Raw genomic sequence first — 14,418 nt, 5'->3', positions numbered from 1 at the left:
AACAGTACAGACACTAAACACTGGAAATCTGGATTTTCAGTGGAAACTCCTCATCAATTAGCTCAGTACTCACTCTTACATATTAGGAGTCAGAAGACAATCATCGAAGCATAGAGAAGTACGGTTGGAAGGGACCTCCAGAGGTCATTTAGTCCACCCCCCTGCCTGAGGCAGGATCATCCCTACCCAAACCTTCCTATATAACCCAACATCTAAACTATACATAAGACTGCTGTCAACCCTGACACAACACAGACCTAACCTGCCATAGGCAAAACAGGGGAACCACAACAGCCAATGTCCTGCTTCTATAAAATGTTGTCAATATATGCTCAAGAGGTCCTGGGTAGAGGGCCACCCCCTCCCCCCCGCCCTCCCCTGCTGCAGGGGAAGGCAAAAACCCCTACACTCTGTACCAATCTGACCATAGGGTAAAATTCCTTCCTGACCCCAAATATGCAACCAGTTAAAAGATAATAACAATCACTGCTATTTAGTGTATTTCTTGCATACCATATGTGCCCAAATAAGGCACACACCTTGTTTGGGGAAGGCAGAATGAAAAAAAAAAGGTTTTTTTCCCCCAGTCATGGCTGTATGGAGCAAGGAAAGAGCCTAATCTTCAGTTCACTCACCCTCCCTTTCCTGCTTAACCAAATGATGAAACCTAGCTGCTACTGAAGACTGGTCTCCATGGATGGCTGTACAATTTTGAAAAGAGCTAAAAAGTCTCCAAGGCTAGGAAACAGAAGAAGAGAGACCAAGAGTACCTAGCAGACAGCAAAATTGCCAAAAGAAAGTGTAGGTTTATTAGGGGACTACCAAGACCATTATAAAGGATAGACTGTTAACACCTGGGAAGTGAAAAACAATGAACTATTAAGTCAACTGACTCCCTCAGCTGCCTGAATAGAAATGTCACTACTGCTACTGGGTAGTTGGTTTTGGAGCAGGAATCAACGTGGAGTGCTTATATTCTAGGCATGTGGTATGTGATAAAACATGGTATATGGAACTTGACTTTCATTTTCAACCTTAGAATAAATATTCATACAAAAAAATTACACTACAAGTAGAAGCAGTTTTACAAACCACACTTTCCTCTAAAATTCAGGGGCAGGGAGTAATTTGTTGAGTCCAAGCTTTCTTATTTCAACAGTTGTGTTAGATCATAAAAATGCTTGAGCACAACAATACTGATCATAGAATAGACAGGCAAGTAGAAATCAGGAAGCAACTACTATGCCAGATAGCACATGGTTTAGGGCTTTGCTCTAGTTATAAAACACAGAAATAAGAAATCTTTTATCAAGGTCCCATAAAAACGCTACACTACCATATGCTAAATTCTGTTTGCAACCTACCTAGGCATATTGCTATAAATATTATCCCCGAAGCAAGCTGATTAGGAAGACTCACTTTTGCAACCAGCACTCCTTGATTTAGAAATGTTCATTTGGGAGTGTTCTGTATTCCTTTTCTAAATAGCAACCCAGTTAGACTGGCTTTCAGGTGAAGAAGTATAGCACTTCCACTTTATAATTATATACCTCTTTGTTATATGGCTTTCTCTAACGTAAGGAAACCTGTAATTCAACTCTTACAATTATTTTTCTCCCAACCTGCAAAGTACTTGTGTTTTAAATTTACCTACAGCATAAAGCTTTGAGTAAACCAATGTGCCAACCTCTATCCCCATTCTTTTCAGTGGGATGGGAGGACACTCAATTTAGAAAAGGAAGTAATCCCAATTTTGTACCCTAGTCCTCAGATTCTAACAATTTTAAAGCCATTCGTGCTTCATAGCTCAAACTGGCCCTGACTTGCTGTAAGGATTGATGGTGATCAGTAACCTATACACAGTATAGCTGATGACTTACCAGGACTTTGAGATAAATGAAATGCTGAATGTGAAACAAAGAGCCAAATCATAAATATTCAAACACTGACAATACTGCAGCCCTTTAAACATGTGTTGCAATTACGGTATGTTTTTCACATGGTATTTGTCAATATGGTGGTACATCTTCATGGTTTTACAAAGAGGAAACAGTCCATATGAGAATGTGCCCTTTAATTCTGCTGTGAAAAAGTCAGGTTTAAATGCAAATCTTAAGAAAGTTCATTATGGGGGGGGGGGGGGGGGGGGGAGGCATCATCAGAAAAGACTTGGAATACACTACTGTGCTTGTTCTTGGAAAAGGTTAATTTTTCACTAAATGCCTCTGAGATGATTTAGAATTAGGCAGGCACTGTGGCTGTAATTTTCTAAAGGAAAAATCTTACTTTTGGTGTCCTTTTTATTTTCATTAATTTTTATGGCTTGGCTATCAAAAACCTCAACGTTAGAAAATGCTGAAATTTATTTATAGACTGAGAAATCATACTACTAATCATATTAATGGTCCTGACAAGTGGGAAATAGAAGACTGAGATAATTATTATATTTGTTTTCCAAAGTATTAAAATATTCTTTGCTAAAAGCATAAGTGAATATATTCAAATTAGCACAAAGACATGAGATAAATAATTAGATGGACACTCTTATCATTGCTTCCTGTGATGTTCATCCTTTCAAATGATTGGGCAGTGGATATTGAGGGTTATAGGCTGTATAGAAAGGATTGGATCAGGAAGAAGGGTAGAGGGGTGGCCCTCTATGTGGAAGAGCGATACGCATCTCTGCAGGTCACGTTTGATTTTATGGGGAGGCCCCTTGAGGTCTTCTAGGTCAAGATACAAGGGGAGCTCAGGAAAAGGGGACCTGATGGTGGGAATCTACTATAAACCTCTCTACCAAGAAGAAGAGAGTGATCAGGCATTCTCTAGGGAACTGACCAAGGCAACCAGCACTAAAGATTTGATAGTCATGGGTGACTTCAACTACCCTGACATTTGTTGGGAAGACCATTCAGCCAACTCCAGTAGGTCAGTCAACATCTTGGCAGCTATAGACGACCTGTTCTTGACAGGCTGTGGAGGGACTGACAAGGGATAAAGCCACTCTGGACTTGTTGCTGACCAAAGGGGAAGACATGGTAGGCAACGTGAAGACTGGAGGTACTCTGGGGCAACAGAGATCACGATCTTCTCAGATTCACCATCCACCAAAAGGCTGGGAATTCCACCAGCAGAACAGAAGTCCTAGCCTTCAGAAAGGCAAACTTTGGTAAACTAAGGACCCTAGTTAGGAAGGCCCTTTGCAACCAGTGACTGGGTGATTTGAGAGTTCAGGAACATTGGTGCTTCCTTAAGGAGGCAATTCTCACTGCTCAAAAAGACACCATCCCCACGCAGTCAAAGAGAGGGAAAGGGGCCAAGAGACTCTTCACTTGGGTCAACATGGACATTAGAGAACTTATCAAAAAGAAAAAAGAAGTATACATGAAACAGAAAATGATGCAGCATCCAGAGAGGAGTATACTCATATAGCCAGGGTCTGCAGGTACAAGATAAGGAAAGCCAAGGCATGCATAGAGATCAAGCTGGCAACCAAATTAAAGACAACAAAAAGTCCTTATATAGGTACACCGGGAGCAAGAAAAAAATCAAGCTCCACTGTTGGACTGCTACTGGATATGGAGGGGCATCCCACAGTTGATCCTTGAGAAAAGGCAGACCTCCTAAACACTTACTTTGCATCAATATTCTTGAAAATCAGATGGGAACTCATAACCTGTCCAGATGCCCAGAGAATACGGGGAAGACAGCAGTCCACATAAAACCAGTCTCAAAGAAGGGAAAATATTCTTAGAACATTTGGACATTTTCAAGTCTGCTGAGCCACACCACCTACATCTGACAGTCCTGAAAGAACTGACTGACCTCGTAGCAGTACCTCTGGCAAGGCTGTTTGAAGATTTCTGGAACGCAGGAGTGGTTCCAAACAACTGGAAGAGGGCCAACACGGTGCCCATCTTTAAGAAAGGGAAGAGGGGCAACGCTGCCAACTTTAGATAGGTCAGTCTGACTTTGGTCCTGGGAAAAATCTTTGAAAAAATTCATCACCTGTTGGAATTCACCATCCAGCGCATGGTGGCAAAAGCCTGCAGCAAGCCAGCAGCCCTGGATTTCAGGAGGGTGGATTTCAATGAGGTAAGAAGAATAGTTGGGGAGGTACTGAGGTCCTGGAGGGGAGGAGAGTTGGATGTCCAAGAAAAGTGGTTGTTCCTTAAGCAGACGATCCTCCAAGCCCAAAGGGAGGTAATCCCAACAAGGATCAAAGGGGGCAAGAGGGCACAAAAGCCCCCATGGCTCATCAAAAGCATACCAGAACGTCTCCTAGCTAAAAGGGAGGCATACACCCAATGGAAGAGAGGGGTTATCACCAGGGAGGACTATACCTTGGGTTGCTCGGGGCTGCAGGGGGGCAGTCAGGAAGGCCAAGGCAGAGATGGAACTGGGACTAGCTACCCGGATCAAGGACAACAAGAAGTCCTTTTTTCAACACATAGGGGGCAAAAAGAAGGTACCAGGTAACGTGAGGCCTCTGCAAGACACGATAGGGAATCTGGTTATCGCACCAGACAACAAGGCTAACCTATTTAACGATTTCTTTGCCTCCATTTTCCTCAACAGGGACCAAATCAGCCCGTCTACCAGGACCCCCTCAGGCCCCGGGGGAGGCGCACCCAGACCCAGGGTCAGAGATGATCTAGTCAGGGAGTTTCTGGAGGGGCAGCACATGTTCAAATCAGCAGGTCCTGACGATCTCCACTCCCAAGTGCTGAGGGAATTGGCAGAGGTCATTGAGGGACCCCTGGCATGGCTTTAAGAGAATCTGTGGTGCTGTGGTGTGGTGACAGAGGACTGGAAAAGGACCAATGTGGTTCCCATTTTCAAAAAAGGGAGGAAGGAGGACCCAGGGAACTACAGGCCAGTTAGTCTTAGCTCGATCCTGGGTAAGCTTTTTGAGAGAATTATCCTGGCGCATGTCCACGAGGAGCCAGCAGGGGAGGTTATGCTTAGGGGCAACCAACATGGGTTCATTAGAGGCAGGTCCTGTCAGACCAACCTGGTGGCCTTCTATGACCAGGTTACAAAATCCTTAGACGCAGGGGTAGCATAGATGTAGTCTTTCTGGACGGCCTTCGGCACCGTCTCCCACCCCATTCTCATTAAAAAACTAGGGGACTGTGGTGTCAACACCTATGCAATCAAATGGGTCGCTAACTGGCTGGAGGGCCGCACCCAGAGAGTGGTGGTGGATGGGTCATTTTCAACATGGAGCGATGTGGACAGTGGGGTCCTCCAAGGCTCGGTCCTCGGACCCGTGCTGTTCAACATCTTCATTAGTGACTTGGACGAGGGGGTAAAAAGCACCCTATTCAAAGTTGCTGATGACACTAAGATGTGGGGGGAAGTGGGCACGCTAGAAGGGAGGAATAGGTTGCAACTGGACCTAGACAGATTACAGGGGTGGGCAGATGAGAACAGGATGGGTTTCAACACTGACAAGTACAAGTTGCTACAGCTGGGGAAGAAGAACCAGCAGCATACCTACAGGCTGGGGAACTCCCTTCTTGTCAGTGCAGAGGCAGAAAAGGATCTTGGAATCATTATTGATGCCAAAATGAACATGGGCCAACAGTGTGGGGACGCGGTCAGGAAGGACAACCACACCTTGTCATGCATCCACAGGTGCATCTCTAGCAGGTCCAAGGAGATGATTCTCCCACTCTATGCAGCACTGGTCAGGCCACAGTTGGAGTATTGCGTCCAGTTCTGGGTGCTGCACTTCAGGAGGGATGTGGACAGCACTGACAGAGTTCAGAGGACAGCCACTCGCATGATCAGGGGGCAGCAGGGCAGGCCCTACGAGGAGAGGCTAAGGGACCTGAACCTGTTCAGCCTCCACAAGAGAAGGCTGAGGGGGGATCTAGTGGCCATTTACAAACTATTCAGAGGGGACCAGCAGGCATTGGGGGAGTCCCTGTTTCCCCAAGCACTACCAGAAGTGGCTAGAAATAACAGTCACAAGCTGGCAGAGGGTAGATTCAGACTAGACATCAGGAGGTGCTACTTCACAGTCTGGGCGGCTTGGACCTGGAACCAACTTCCAAGCAAAGTGGTGCTGGCTCCTACCTTGGGGATCTTTAAGAGGAGGTTAGGCGAACACCTTGCTGGGGTTGTTTGACCCCAGTACTTTTTCCTGACATGGCAAAGAGTCAGACTTGATGATCTGGTCAGGTCCCTTCTGACCCTACCAACTATGAAACTACGAAACTATGAAAAATCTTTGAAAAAATTGTGAAAAAGGTCATCAACCACAAGCTCTTAACTGGCAGGGTATTAAGATACAACCAGCACGGCTTTGTCAAGGGGAGGTCATACCTAACAAAACTAGCGTCCTTCTATGACCAAGTAACTAACCTGCTGGATATGGGACAAGTGGTTGACATCATCTACCTAGACTTCAGCAAGGCCTTTGATTAGAGGTTGCAGGCCTTTGGTCTGATATGAGATCAGTACCAATATAAAGAAAATTGGCTGTATCAGATATCGGCCCAATGGGGCCGATAATTTGGCCAATAAATGCCCGTGCTGCGCACAGCCACAGCACAGCACTCAGTTAGCGAGGAGCAGAGCCGTCAGTGTGGAGAGCTGCCTCCAGCTGATAAGTTTGGCGTGGTGGAAGGGGAGGCGGGAGTGGAGGGGAGGGAAGGGGCATGGGGGCGCAGATCAATGCCCCCTCCGGTGAGGGAAGGGGCAGGTGCTACCGAAGCGGGGCAGGGGGACGGAGCCATGGATCGTGGCGGGGGGGAAGGGGGGAAGGCTTCCACCACTGCTTGCACCCTGGGAAGGCATGGGGGGGCAGTGAAATTTGGGGTGGATGCAGCATCCTCCTAGTGCCACTGGTGCCCACTCTGAGCCTGTGCCTTCCCAGGTGCAAGCAGAAGCGGGAGCTGCCCCCACCCCCAAGCCACAGCTCGGTCCCCCAACCTGGGCAGCACCAGCACCTGCCCCTGCCCCCTGCCCTTCCACCGCACCAGACTTACCAGCTGGAGACAGCTGTATCAGAAATCAGATTGGTATCACCTGAGTCTCTCAATCAAGTAGGAGGGCACAGGCCTAGACCAGTCTACAGTGAGGTGGGTTGGGAACGGCTCAGAAGCCAATCCCAGTGAGTTGTAATCAATGGGATGGCCTCATCCTGGAGGGCCATCTCGAGTTGTGTACCCAGGGATCAGTGCTTAGGCTCATGCCCTTTAACATCTTTATCAATGACTTGGATGAGGGAGTGGAAAGTGCAATGATTAAATTTGTGGACGACACCAAGCTGTGGAGAAATGTGGTCTCATTTGAGTACAGGGTAAGTATCAAGAAGGACCCTGACAGGCTGGTCCTCCGGGCTCAACGCAATCAGATGAGGTTCAATAGGGACAAGTGCTAGGTCCTTCATCTGGTGGGCAAACCTTCATCATGACTATACAATGAGTGGTGGTCCACTGACTGACACTGCATCTGAAAGGGAGCTGGGGGTGACAACTGACCAGAGCAATATGAGCCATCAGTGCAATGAAGTCACCAACAGGGCAAATAGAACTCTCGTGTGCATCAGCTAATGCATGGCTAATAGATCCAGAGAGGTTCTCCTCCCCCTCTATTCTGCATTGGTGAGATCACAGCTGGAGTACTGTGGCCAGTTCTGGCACCACACTTCAAGAAGGATGTGGATAAGTTTGAAAGGGTACAGAGAAGGGCCACCCATATGCTCAGGGGCCTGGAGGATAGGCCCTATGAAGAAAGGCTCTGGGAACTGGGTTTGTTCAGCCTTAGTAAAAGAAGATTGAGAGGTGACTTGATAGATGCCTACAAGTACGTCGGGAGTGAATATCAAGATCTAGGGGAACAACTCTTCCGAAAGGCACCTCTGGGGAGGACGGGGTCCAATGGGCACAAGCTAGTTCAGGAAAAATTTAGGCTGGAGATAAGGAAAAACTTATTTTCCATAAGGGTATTTAGAATCTGGAATGCACTCCCAGCGGAGGTGGCATAGTTGCCATCCCTGGAGGTGTTTGAGAGGAGGCTGGACAAGCACCTCGTTGAGCTCGTTTGAGCCCAACTACCTCGTGCCCATGGCAGGGGACTGGACTTGATGATCTTACAGGTCCCTTATGGTCCTACTATTCTATGATTCTATGATCCTTGCTCCCTTATATGCATTCAAAAGCCTGAGGATGAAATTCATCCTAGTATTTGCAGAGCATCTCACTTGCATTTCTCCTGAGGAAAGGAAGATATCTGTGCAGCCATGGAGACACAATTATGTCATACTCATAGAGGAGTGGGGCTTTTAGCTGACTTGAAATAAAGCAGTGGAGGAAGGAATAAAATTAAACATCCTATTTTAAGGCCTTAAAAAGGCAGCCTCCAACTGCTCCAGTCCATAAAGTGGCCTATAACATTTGCCTACTGTGATTTGTGATATCCAATTCCCTCTTCCCTGCTCCACAGACCTGTGCATACATGTATCAGACACTGCAAAGGTTTGTGAAGAAAAGAATAGGTTTCATCCTAGGTAAATCGACACAAGTTGCAGCATTCTCCAAAGGTCAAAAAAGGCAAGAGCCACAGCTGGGTTAGAAAATTGACAGTGTTTAAAATGCTAGTAACGCATACTACCAGGTTTGACTACTACTGCAGACAGCATTTAACCTTAAACCCATGTTAGTTGGTTGAAACTTGACCCTTGAAAAAAAAAGAGGAAGAGCCACACCTGGGTTTCCAATAGGGCAGCCACTGATCCTATTTTATACTGGACCATCCTGTTTTTAAACCCATTGTCCCCTGTCCATTTCTGAATGAAGAACAGACAGCAGTTCATTGGTGGAAATGCATGTCAATCACTTGTCCTTGTGATTCTACTGGCTGTGCCTAGAGGTAGGGTGGTGTACAGCCAGGAGGACAGGGGTTCTGAGTGAGCCAGGAAAGGATGGAGGGGAGAGTGGCCCCTTGCTGCTAATCGACCAAGGGGCCCAATGGCCCCACTCCTCACTGCTGATTGGCTGAGAAGGGGCATCATTCTGTCACAACCCAATGATTTTGGTGCCTCGGCACGATGGAATTTTCCCGCCACATGAGAGCCTCTTGCACAGCGAAAGTTTTCTGTTGCAACAGAAAAACCCCAGTGCAAGAGAGTTCCCGCCATCTGAATGCAAATTTGTGTCCCACTATTGGCCAGTTCTAAATTATTCCTACGTGGCGGCTAGTAATTGGCTTGCTAGCTGTTTAAAATTGTGTGCGACTTCTGCCCAAGTCGGAGAACTTTGAGCACGCTGCAGAGTGCCTCTAAAGAGATCTGACTTGCGGCTGAGCTGATCAATAGACTGATCACCTATCGATTCTTCTCCCCGTCGCCGAGCGCAATCCTCGACATACCCTTCCTTTGCCGGCTTAATTTGTGGACGGATTAGCTGGTCTGAGCCTTGTCAGCTGGAGCAACTCACATAGTTGTTTAAGCGACTGGACCACCTGCGTCGCAGCTACAAGCGGCGTAAGTAAAGTTTTTGCAACCAATAAGCTTTGTCTGCCTCTCCATTCACCAGCCCGCCCAAGCGATCGAGTGATTTCTAAATCATCTCGAGTCGGCTCCGGCCGGCCGAGACACATTCACCAAAGATCTGTCCTGTATTCTGGGGATGTGTCAGTGGCCACCCTAATTCCTAAACATATGCTCTCCCTTCCTGCTGGTGCCATCCACCACAGAGCAACACCAGTCAACTCTACAGTGAGGTAAGTGATAACATTTTCGTTTTTGTTTAATCAGAGTAGAGTGGTAGTGAAACTCAGAGAACTGATAAGACAGTAGTCACTAACTTTCAGAGCAAATGAAGGCCCTATCATGCCTTAACCAGGTGAGGAACATAATTTGGTTAGGGAAGAGTAGCTACATAAAAATGCATAAATTCAAGGTATGTTTTCAGGGAAACTTGATTCCTCACAAAAGAGAATCTTTAACATGCATCTCAATCACTGTAAACATTGGATAAAGTGTTACATGCAAGCAAAATGAGCATCAAAGTAACAAGAAGAAAGCAAACTGTTTACAGTGTGTTTGTTAACCATACATACAAAGCATGGGAATTCCACAGCTATACTAAACAAACTAAATGTTCACTCTTATTTAAGGTAATGCAAAAATGGGCTGTATATTTACACAGCACAAATAAGACAAATATCGCCTGCCCAGAAAAGCTTATTATAAAGGCATATGGACTAATTTGAAAAATTGAAACAAACCACATTAATTTTGGATCACATAAACTAACTGACAAGTGCTGTCACTAATGTAGACAAGTTTAACCCCCTGGCCCAGTCTTCCCCTGAGTATGTTTGTAAGGCTGAAAATACTATGGAGGCATTGCTTGAAGAGCCAGGAATCTGAAAAACAATGCGAATAGGCTCTACTTGGAGATCTCTTAGTATATATGTGAAGTTTGGCATCTCTAACTTGAATCTATAGCTCTGCATCAGTCTCTTTAAAAGCAGGGGAATATGGAGAGGAAGATGTCGTTCAGCATTGCCAAAAGTGTATGTGGTATAAGGGGAAAAATATATTAAATGAGAGAGATATGGGATTTTAATTTATTGTAAATGTTATTGTTTGTTGCGTTAGTATCCTTCACTTTTAAAGACAGTTAATAGGGAGGCTTTTATTGAATCCTCTAGGTTCAAGGCAAGTAAGAAGGAAAAGGCATGGGTGAAATCTTGGCCTGACTGTTCTATCCTTGACTTGAGTGGAGCTAACTTATCCAAAGAAACTGCTTTTGCTTTTCAAAGATAATAGTACAACTGGCAAAAAAGGCATCTCTTCTATGCATAATAAAGAAATCTAAACAAAGTATTATCCTAGGTTGAACAGACTAAAAAAACTGAAATAAAATGAAATATATTTTTCCAAACAGAACTGGCTGGTTAAACATTCCCTCCCCAGCTCCAGAGCAACAGATAAAAAGAAAAAACATATTTTGAACATGAAATATTTCTTATGGAATAATTTAAAAATTAAAATGCAGGAGTAAAATCTCACATTCCTAAACTTCTCTCTCAAAGAATTCTCTGACTTCTAACTAAACCAAAGATAACTAATCCTATAAGCTAAATGAAAAACTAAAAGGCGATGTTCTTACTAAATGATGTATCAACCATCTGTTTTCCAAAAATACTCTGAGTGATGAATACTTATGACCCTGCCAATTATTAATATTGACACCAATATTATTAATATTAGGTATTAATATAATTAACAACTATATCAATGTCTATTTATATATTAATATTATGAATAATTGTACCAATTCTGAAAATTATTAATATTAATACCTGCCAAATATTAATACAGCAACCAACATTCTATTATGATAATTTAAGTACTCAACACATGGGATCCCTATTGTAATAAAATATTTGGTTTCATTTTTGTATGAGCAGTTATGTACCAACTCTTAACTAAAAAGCATTTCCACTCTCACACAAGAAAATTCACCAAAAGTTCAAATATTAGAAATAACTATCCGGCTCTACAGCATGGTTAACAATTTTGTAGGGGAAGTCCAAAATATGTAATTCTTCCTGCCTTTCGAGAGTTTTACAACTGAAATGAAAGGAATCACGTTAAAAATATTTTATTTCTATTCTCAGCCCTCCCTCCAGGGTATTATTTGTTCCAGTGGATCTGCAGAGTCAATCAATGCAGAAAGAAAAGTTATTTTTCTGTACATGGAGTTCTCAGATCGTACTCCCCTTGCAGACAAGTACTCTGTCTTGTTCCCTGCTTCTCTGCAATCTTCATCTGGCGTTCTGAATTGTTGCAAAATAATTATATGTAATGGGATGTTCATCCCTTACAAAAGTTCATACTGAGTTTGTAACACTGCAAAAGAAATATACTCTCAGTACTGAAGTAAGAGAAAAGTGGTACTTCTTTTATTCCTGCATGCATCTATCAGGGTACTAGCTAAGGTTTTTAAAGGAGTCCAGAAGCATAATGGAAAAGAGGGGCTAGATTCTACCTTGCTTCCCTTTTCTGTTAACCTCAAAGAACAAAGTTATTAGTGAGAAAATGCATAAGAATTTACTTTGAGAAATAGTCTCCAATTTTGGTAGTCAAAGTTGGCACTCATAATAAACACAACGCACTTACACATGCTATGTTGTAGCATAAGAACATCTAACTAATACAACAGAAATGTTGTGTATTGCTTATGCAAGACAAAACTGCAAGCCACAATTCTCAGACACAAGTCAAGCGTGAAGTTGCTGAGACACACTGTATCTATGATCAAGTTATTTTTATTTATATTCAGTAGTGCTTAGAAGTGAAGACTGAGATCAGTGTCACTGTGTCACAGTGTCATTGTGACAGGAACTAGAGTTTATAATTTAAATAGAAATAGAAATTTTAAATAGAAAAAACTCCAGTCAGGAGCCAGGAAATAGTGTTATCCTGATCTTCATAGCCTGGGTCTTGAGACGCAAACAGATTATAGGGTCTAGATTTACAAAGATACTTAGGTACATATGTCTATTTATACAACGAACTCCTAATAACTGTTGGTGTCAAAAGGGGAATTGGTGTGAACAAGCACTTGTGGACCTGCCCAAAGACAGAAAAAAATTGGAGGAAAAGCCAGGATAACATTGCACAAACTTTCAGATCTATGAGGGGCTAGGTCAGAAATCTTACATGGGAATTTTTTTTTTTTTAAGCAAGAGATTTTATTCTCATTCTGCAGGTTTCAAGATTTTGTTCTGGTGCAAAACAACAAGGTATATACATTTTTTATTATGACTCCAGTTACGTTTTAATAGAAGCTTCAAAATCCCACTGCATTGCTAAGAGAACTTACCTCCTAAATGCAGCTGAATTAAATGAAAATGTTCCAACATCGGGGCTACAACATTTCCTCCTAGGATATTTTACTTTTAAAACTTTCACTAGTTACAAACAGTTATTTAATAAAATGTGCATCTAGGGTTTACCTCCAAACATGTGCCAAATACAGTTGTCTCTAAAGAACCTGCTGGTGTTTCAGTTTAATAAAGCTGTGGCTCCCTATGCTGATGCTTTTTAATGATGAGCAGTAAATAATGTCAGATTTGAGTGAAAACATTTACATGAGAAATAAGCTTTTAAAAACAGGATTCAATAAAAGCTAAGGCCTGATTTTTTTTCCAAATGAGAGCTAATTGCCCAGGCGCTTCAGAAGTCCCCCCACATCTGTGTCCTTGCTATGAAAAACTGCTGTAAAGAGCTGTAACAAATTACATAACCTACTTTGATGCATCTTTTATCTAACATTCAAAACTTCCATACAGTTATTTAACATTGCTAAATGTCTCCATCTGTTGGTCTGACTTAAACAGATACACAAGACGACAGTCACTACAGTACATCCTGATAATATCAGAAATTTCCTGGAATAGTAGAACATGTCAAACCAACTGGATAATTTCAAGAGTAGATAGATCTGCCTGTCAAACTGAGATCCATCCCATTATCTATGGTCACCTGATCCTGAAAGCATCAGTCTTTAATTACAAAATCCTGTCATTCAAGCAGGCCATGTAGTTAACAAATGAAGAGTTGATCAAAGCAGCTTATTCAATGAGCTCTCAGATTCTGCATTATTTGACCTTAAAAGCCCCACTGAACTTATTTAAAGTCCTTACCAGTTAATTTCTTCACAGGTTGGAGCCGAACACTGATAGACTGATGTGTGAGTAAGGGGGAGGATGGAAGAGAGCGGGACATGCCCTCCATAATCCGAATGTGCTGCATACCTTCGGTCATTGGGAGTGGAGGAATAGCGTAGTCTGGTTCAAAAGCACAGTCGTTCTCTGTGGAGGTGCCTGATAGGAATGTAAAAATAAAATAGAAGAGCTTGTAATTATTGGCAGCCTACTACCTTTATTAATTCCTAGGCAAAGGAATTTTTAGACTTAGAATGGCCAGACTGACTGAAATTTCATACCGTCTCTCAAAGAATCTTGAAGCCTAATTAGTGTTGAATTGCTCCTTCTCGTGTTCACCTCAAAGTGCTTATGCTTCCTTGTAGAAATTATATGTATACAATAGCAAATAGGTTTGATGCAGGTAAAGGACAACGTGACCAGTCTGCTTTTGTTGTAAGCTTTTTTCTTTTGTGAAGAGCTCCTGAGTTACCAGTTCTGACATAATTACGAAGCACGAAACAATGCTTTTCTTTATTTCTGGATTTTGCCGGTTGCAATTGCTACTGTATTATAGCCAGACTTCAGACTGAATCTAATGTTCCTTTTACGCTTTGATAACGTTTCTTGTTCATTGGATCAAAACAGCTTTCGTATTTTTCAAAAAGACAAGGTGTTTGCCCTTCTTTGGACATTTGCTAGGAGGCATGTGTGAACCCTATGCGAAGAAGGGTGAAAACATGA

General features: G+C 43.2%; 1 protein-coding gene across 11 annotated transcripts in view; it reads right to left on the bottom strand.

Moving 5' to 3' along the window:
• The window catches only part of TANC2 (tetratricopeptide repeat, ankyrin repeat and coiled-coil containing 2), an 806,911-nt gene that overhangs the window by 415,687 nt on the left and 376,806 nt on the right, over nt 1–14,418 (bottom strand). For 7 of the 11 annotated variants that reach the window (XM_059726841.1, XM_019500742.2, XM_059726842.1 and 4 more), the window contains one exon: nt 13,675–13,854. The exons of 1 other annotated variant lie outside the window; for it this stretch is intronic. In XM_059726841.1, the coding sequence (XP_059582824.1) occupies nt 13,675–13,854 (180 nt within the window). The remainder of the gene's footprint in view (nt 1–13,674; nt 13,855–14,418) is intronic. 3 more of the 11 variants (XM_059726844.1, XM_059726848.1, XM_059726849.1) reach the window with 1 other exon arrangement.

Source organism: Alligator mississippiensis, chromosome 4, assembly GCF_030867095.1.
Source record: "Alligator mississippiensis isolate rAllMis1 chromosome 4, rAllMis1, whole genome shotgun sequence".
In the NCBI taxonomy this organism is placed as follows: Eukaryota; Metazoa; Chordata; order Crocodylia; family Alligatoridae; genus Alligator; species Alligator mississippiensis.
The sequence above is the reverse complement of the archived record's forward strand: the minus strand, read 5'-3'. Positions and strand labels throughout refer to the sequence as shown.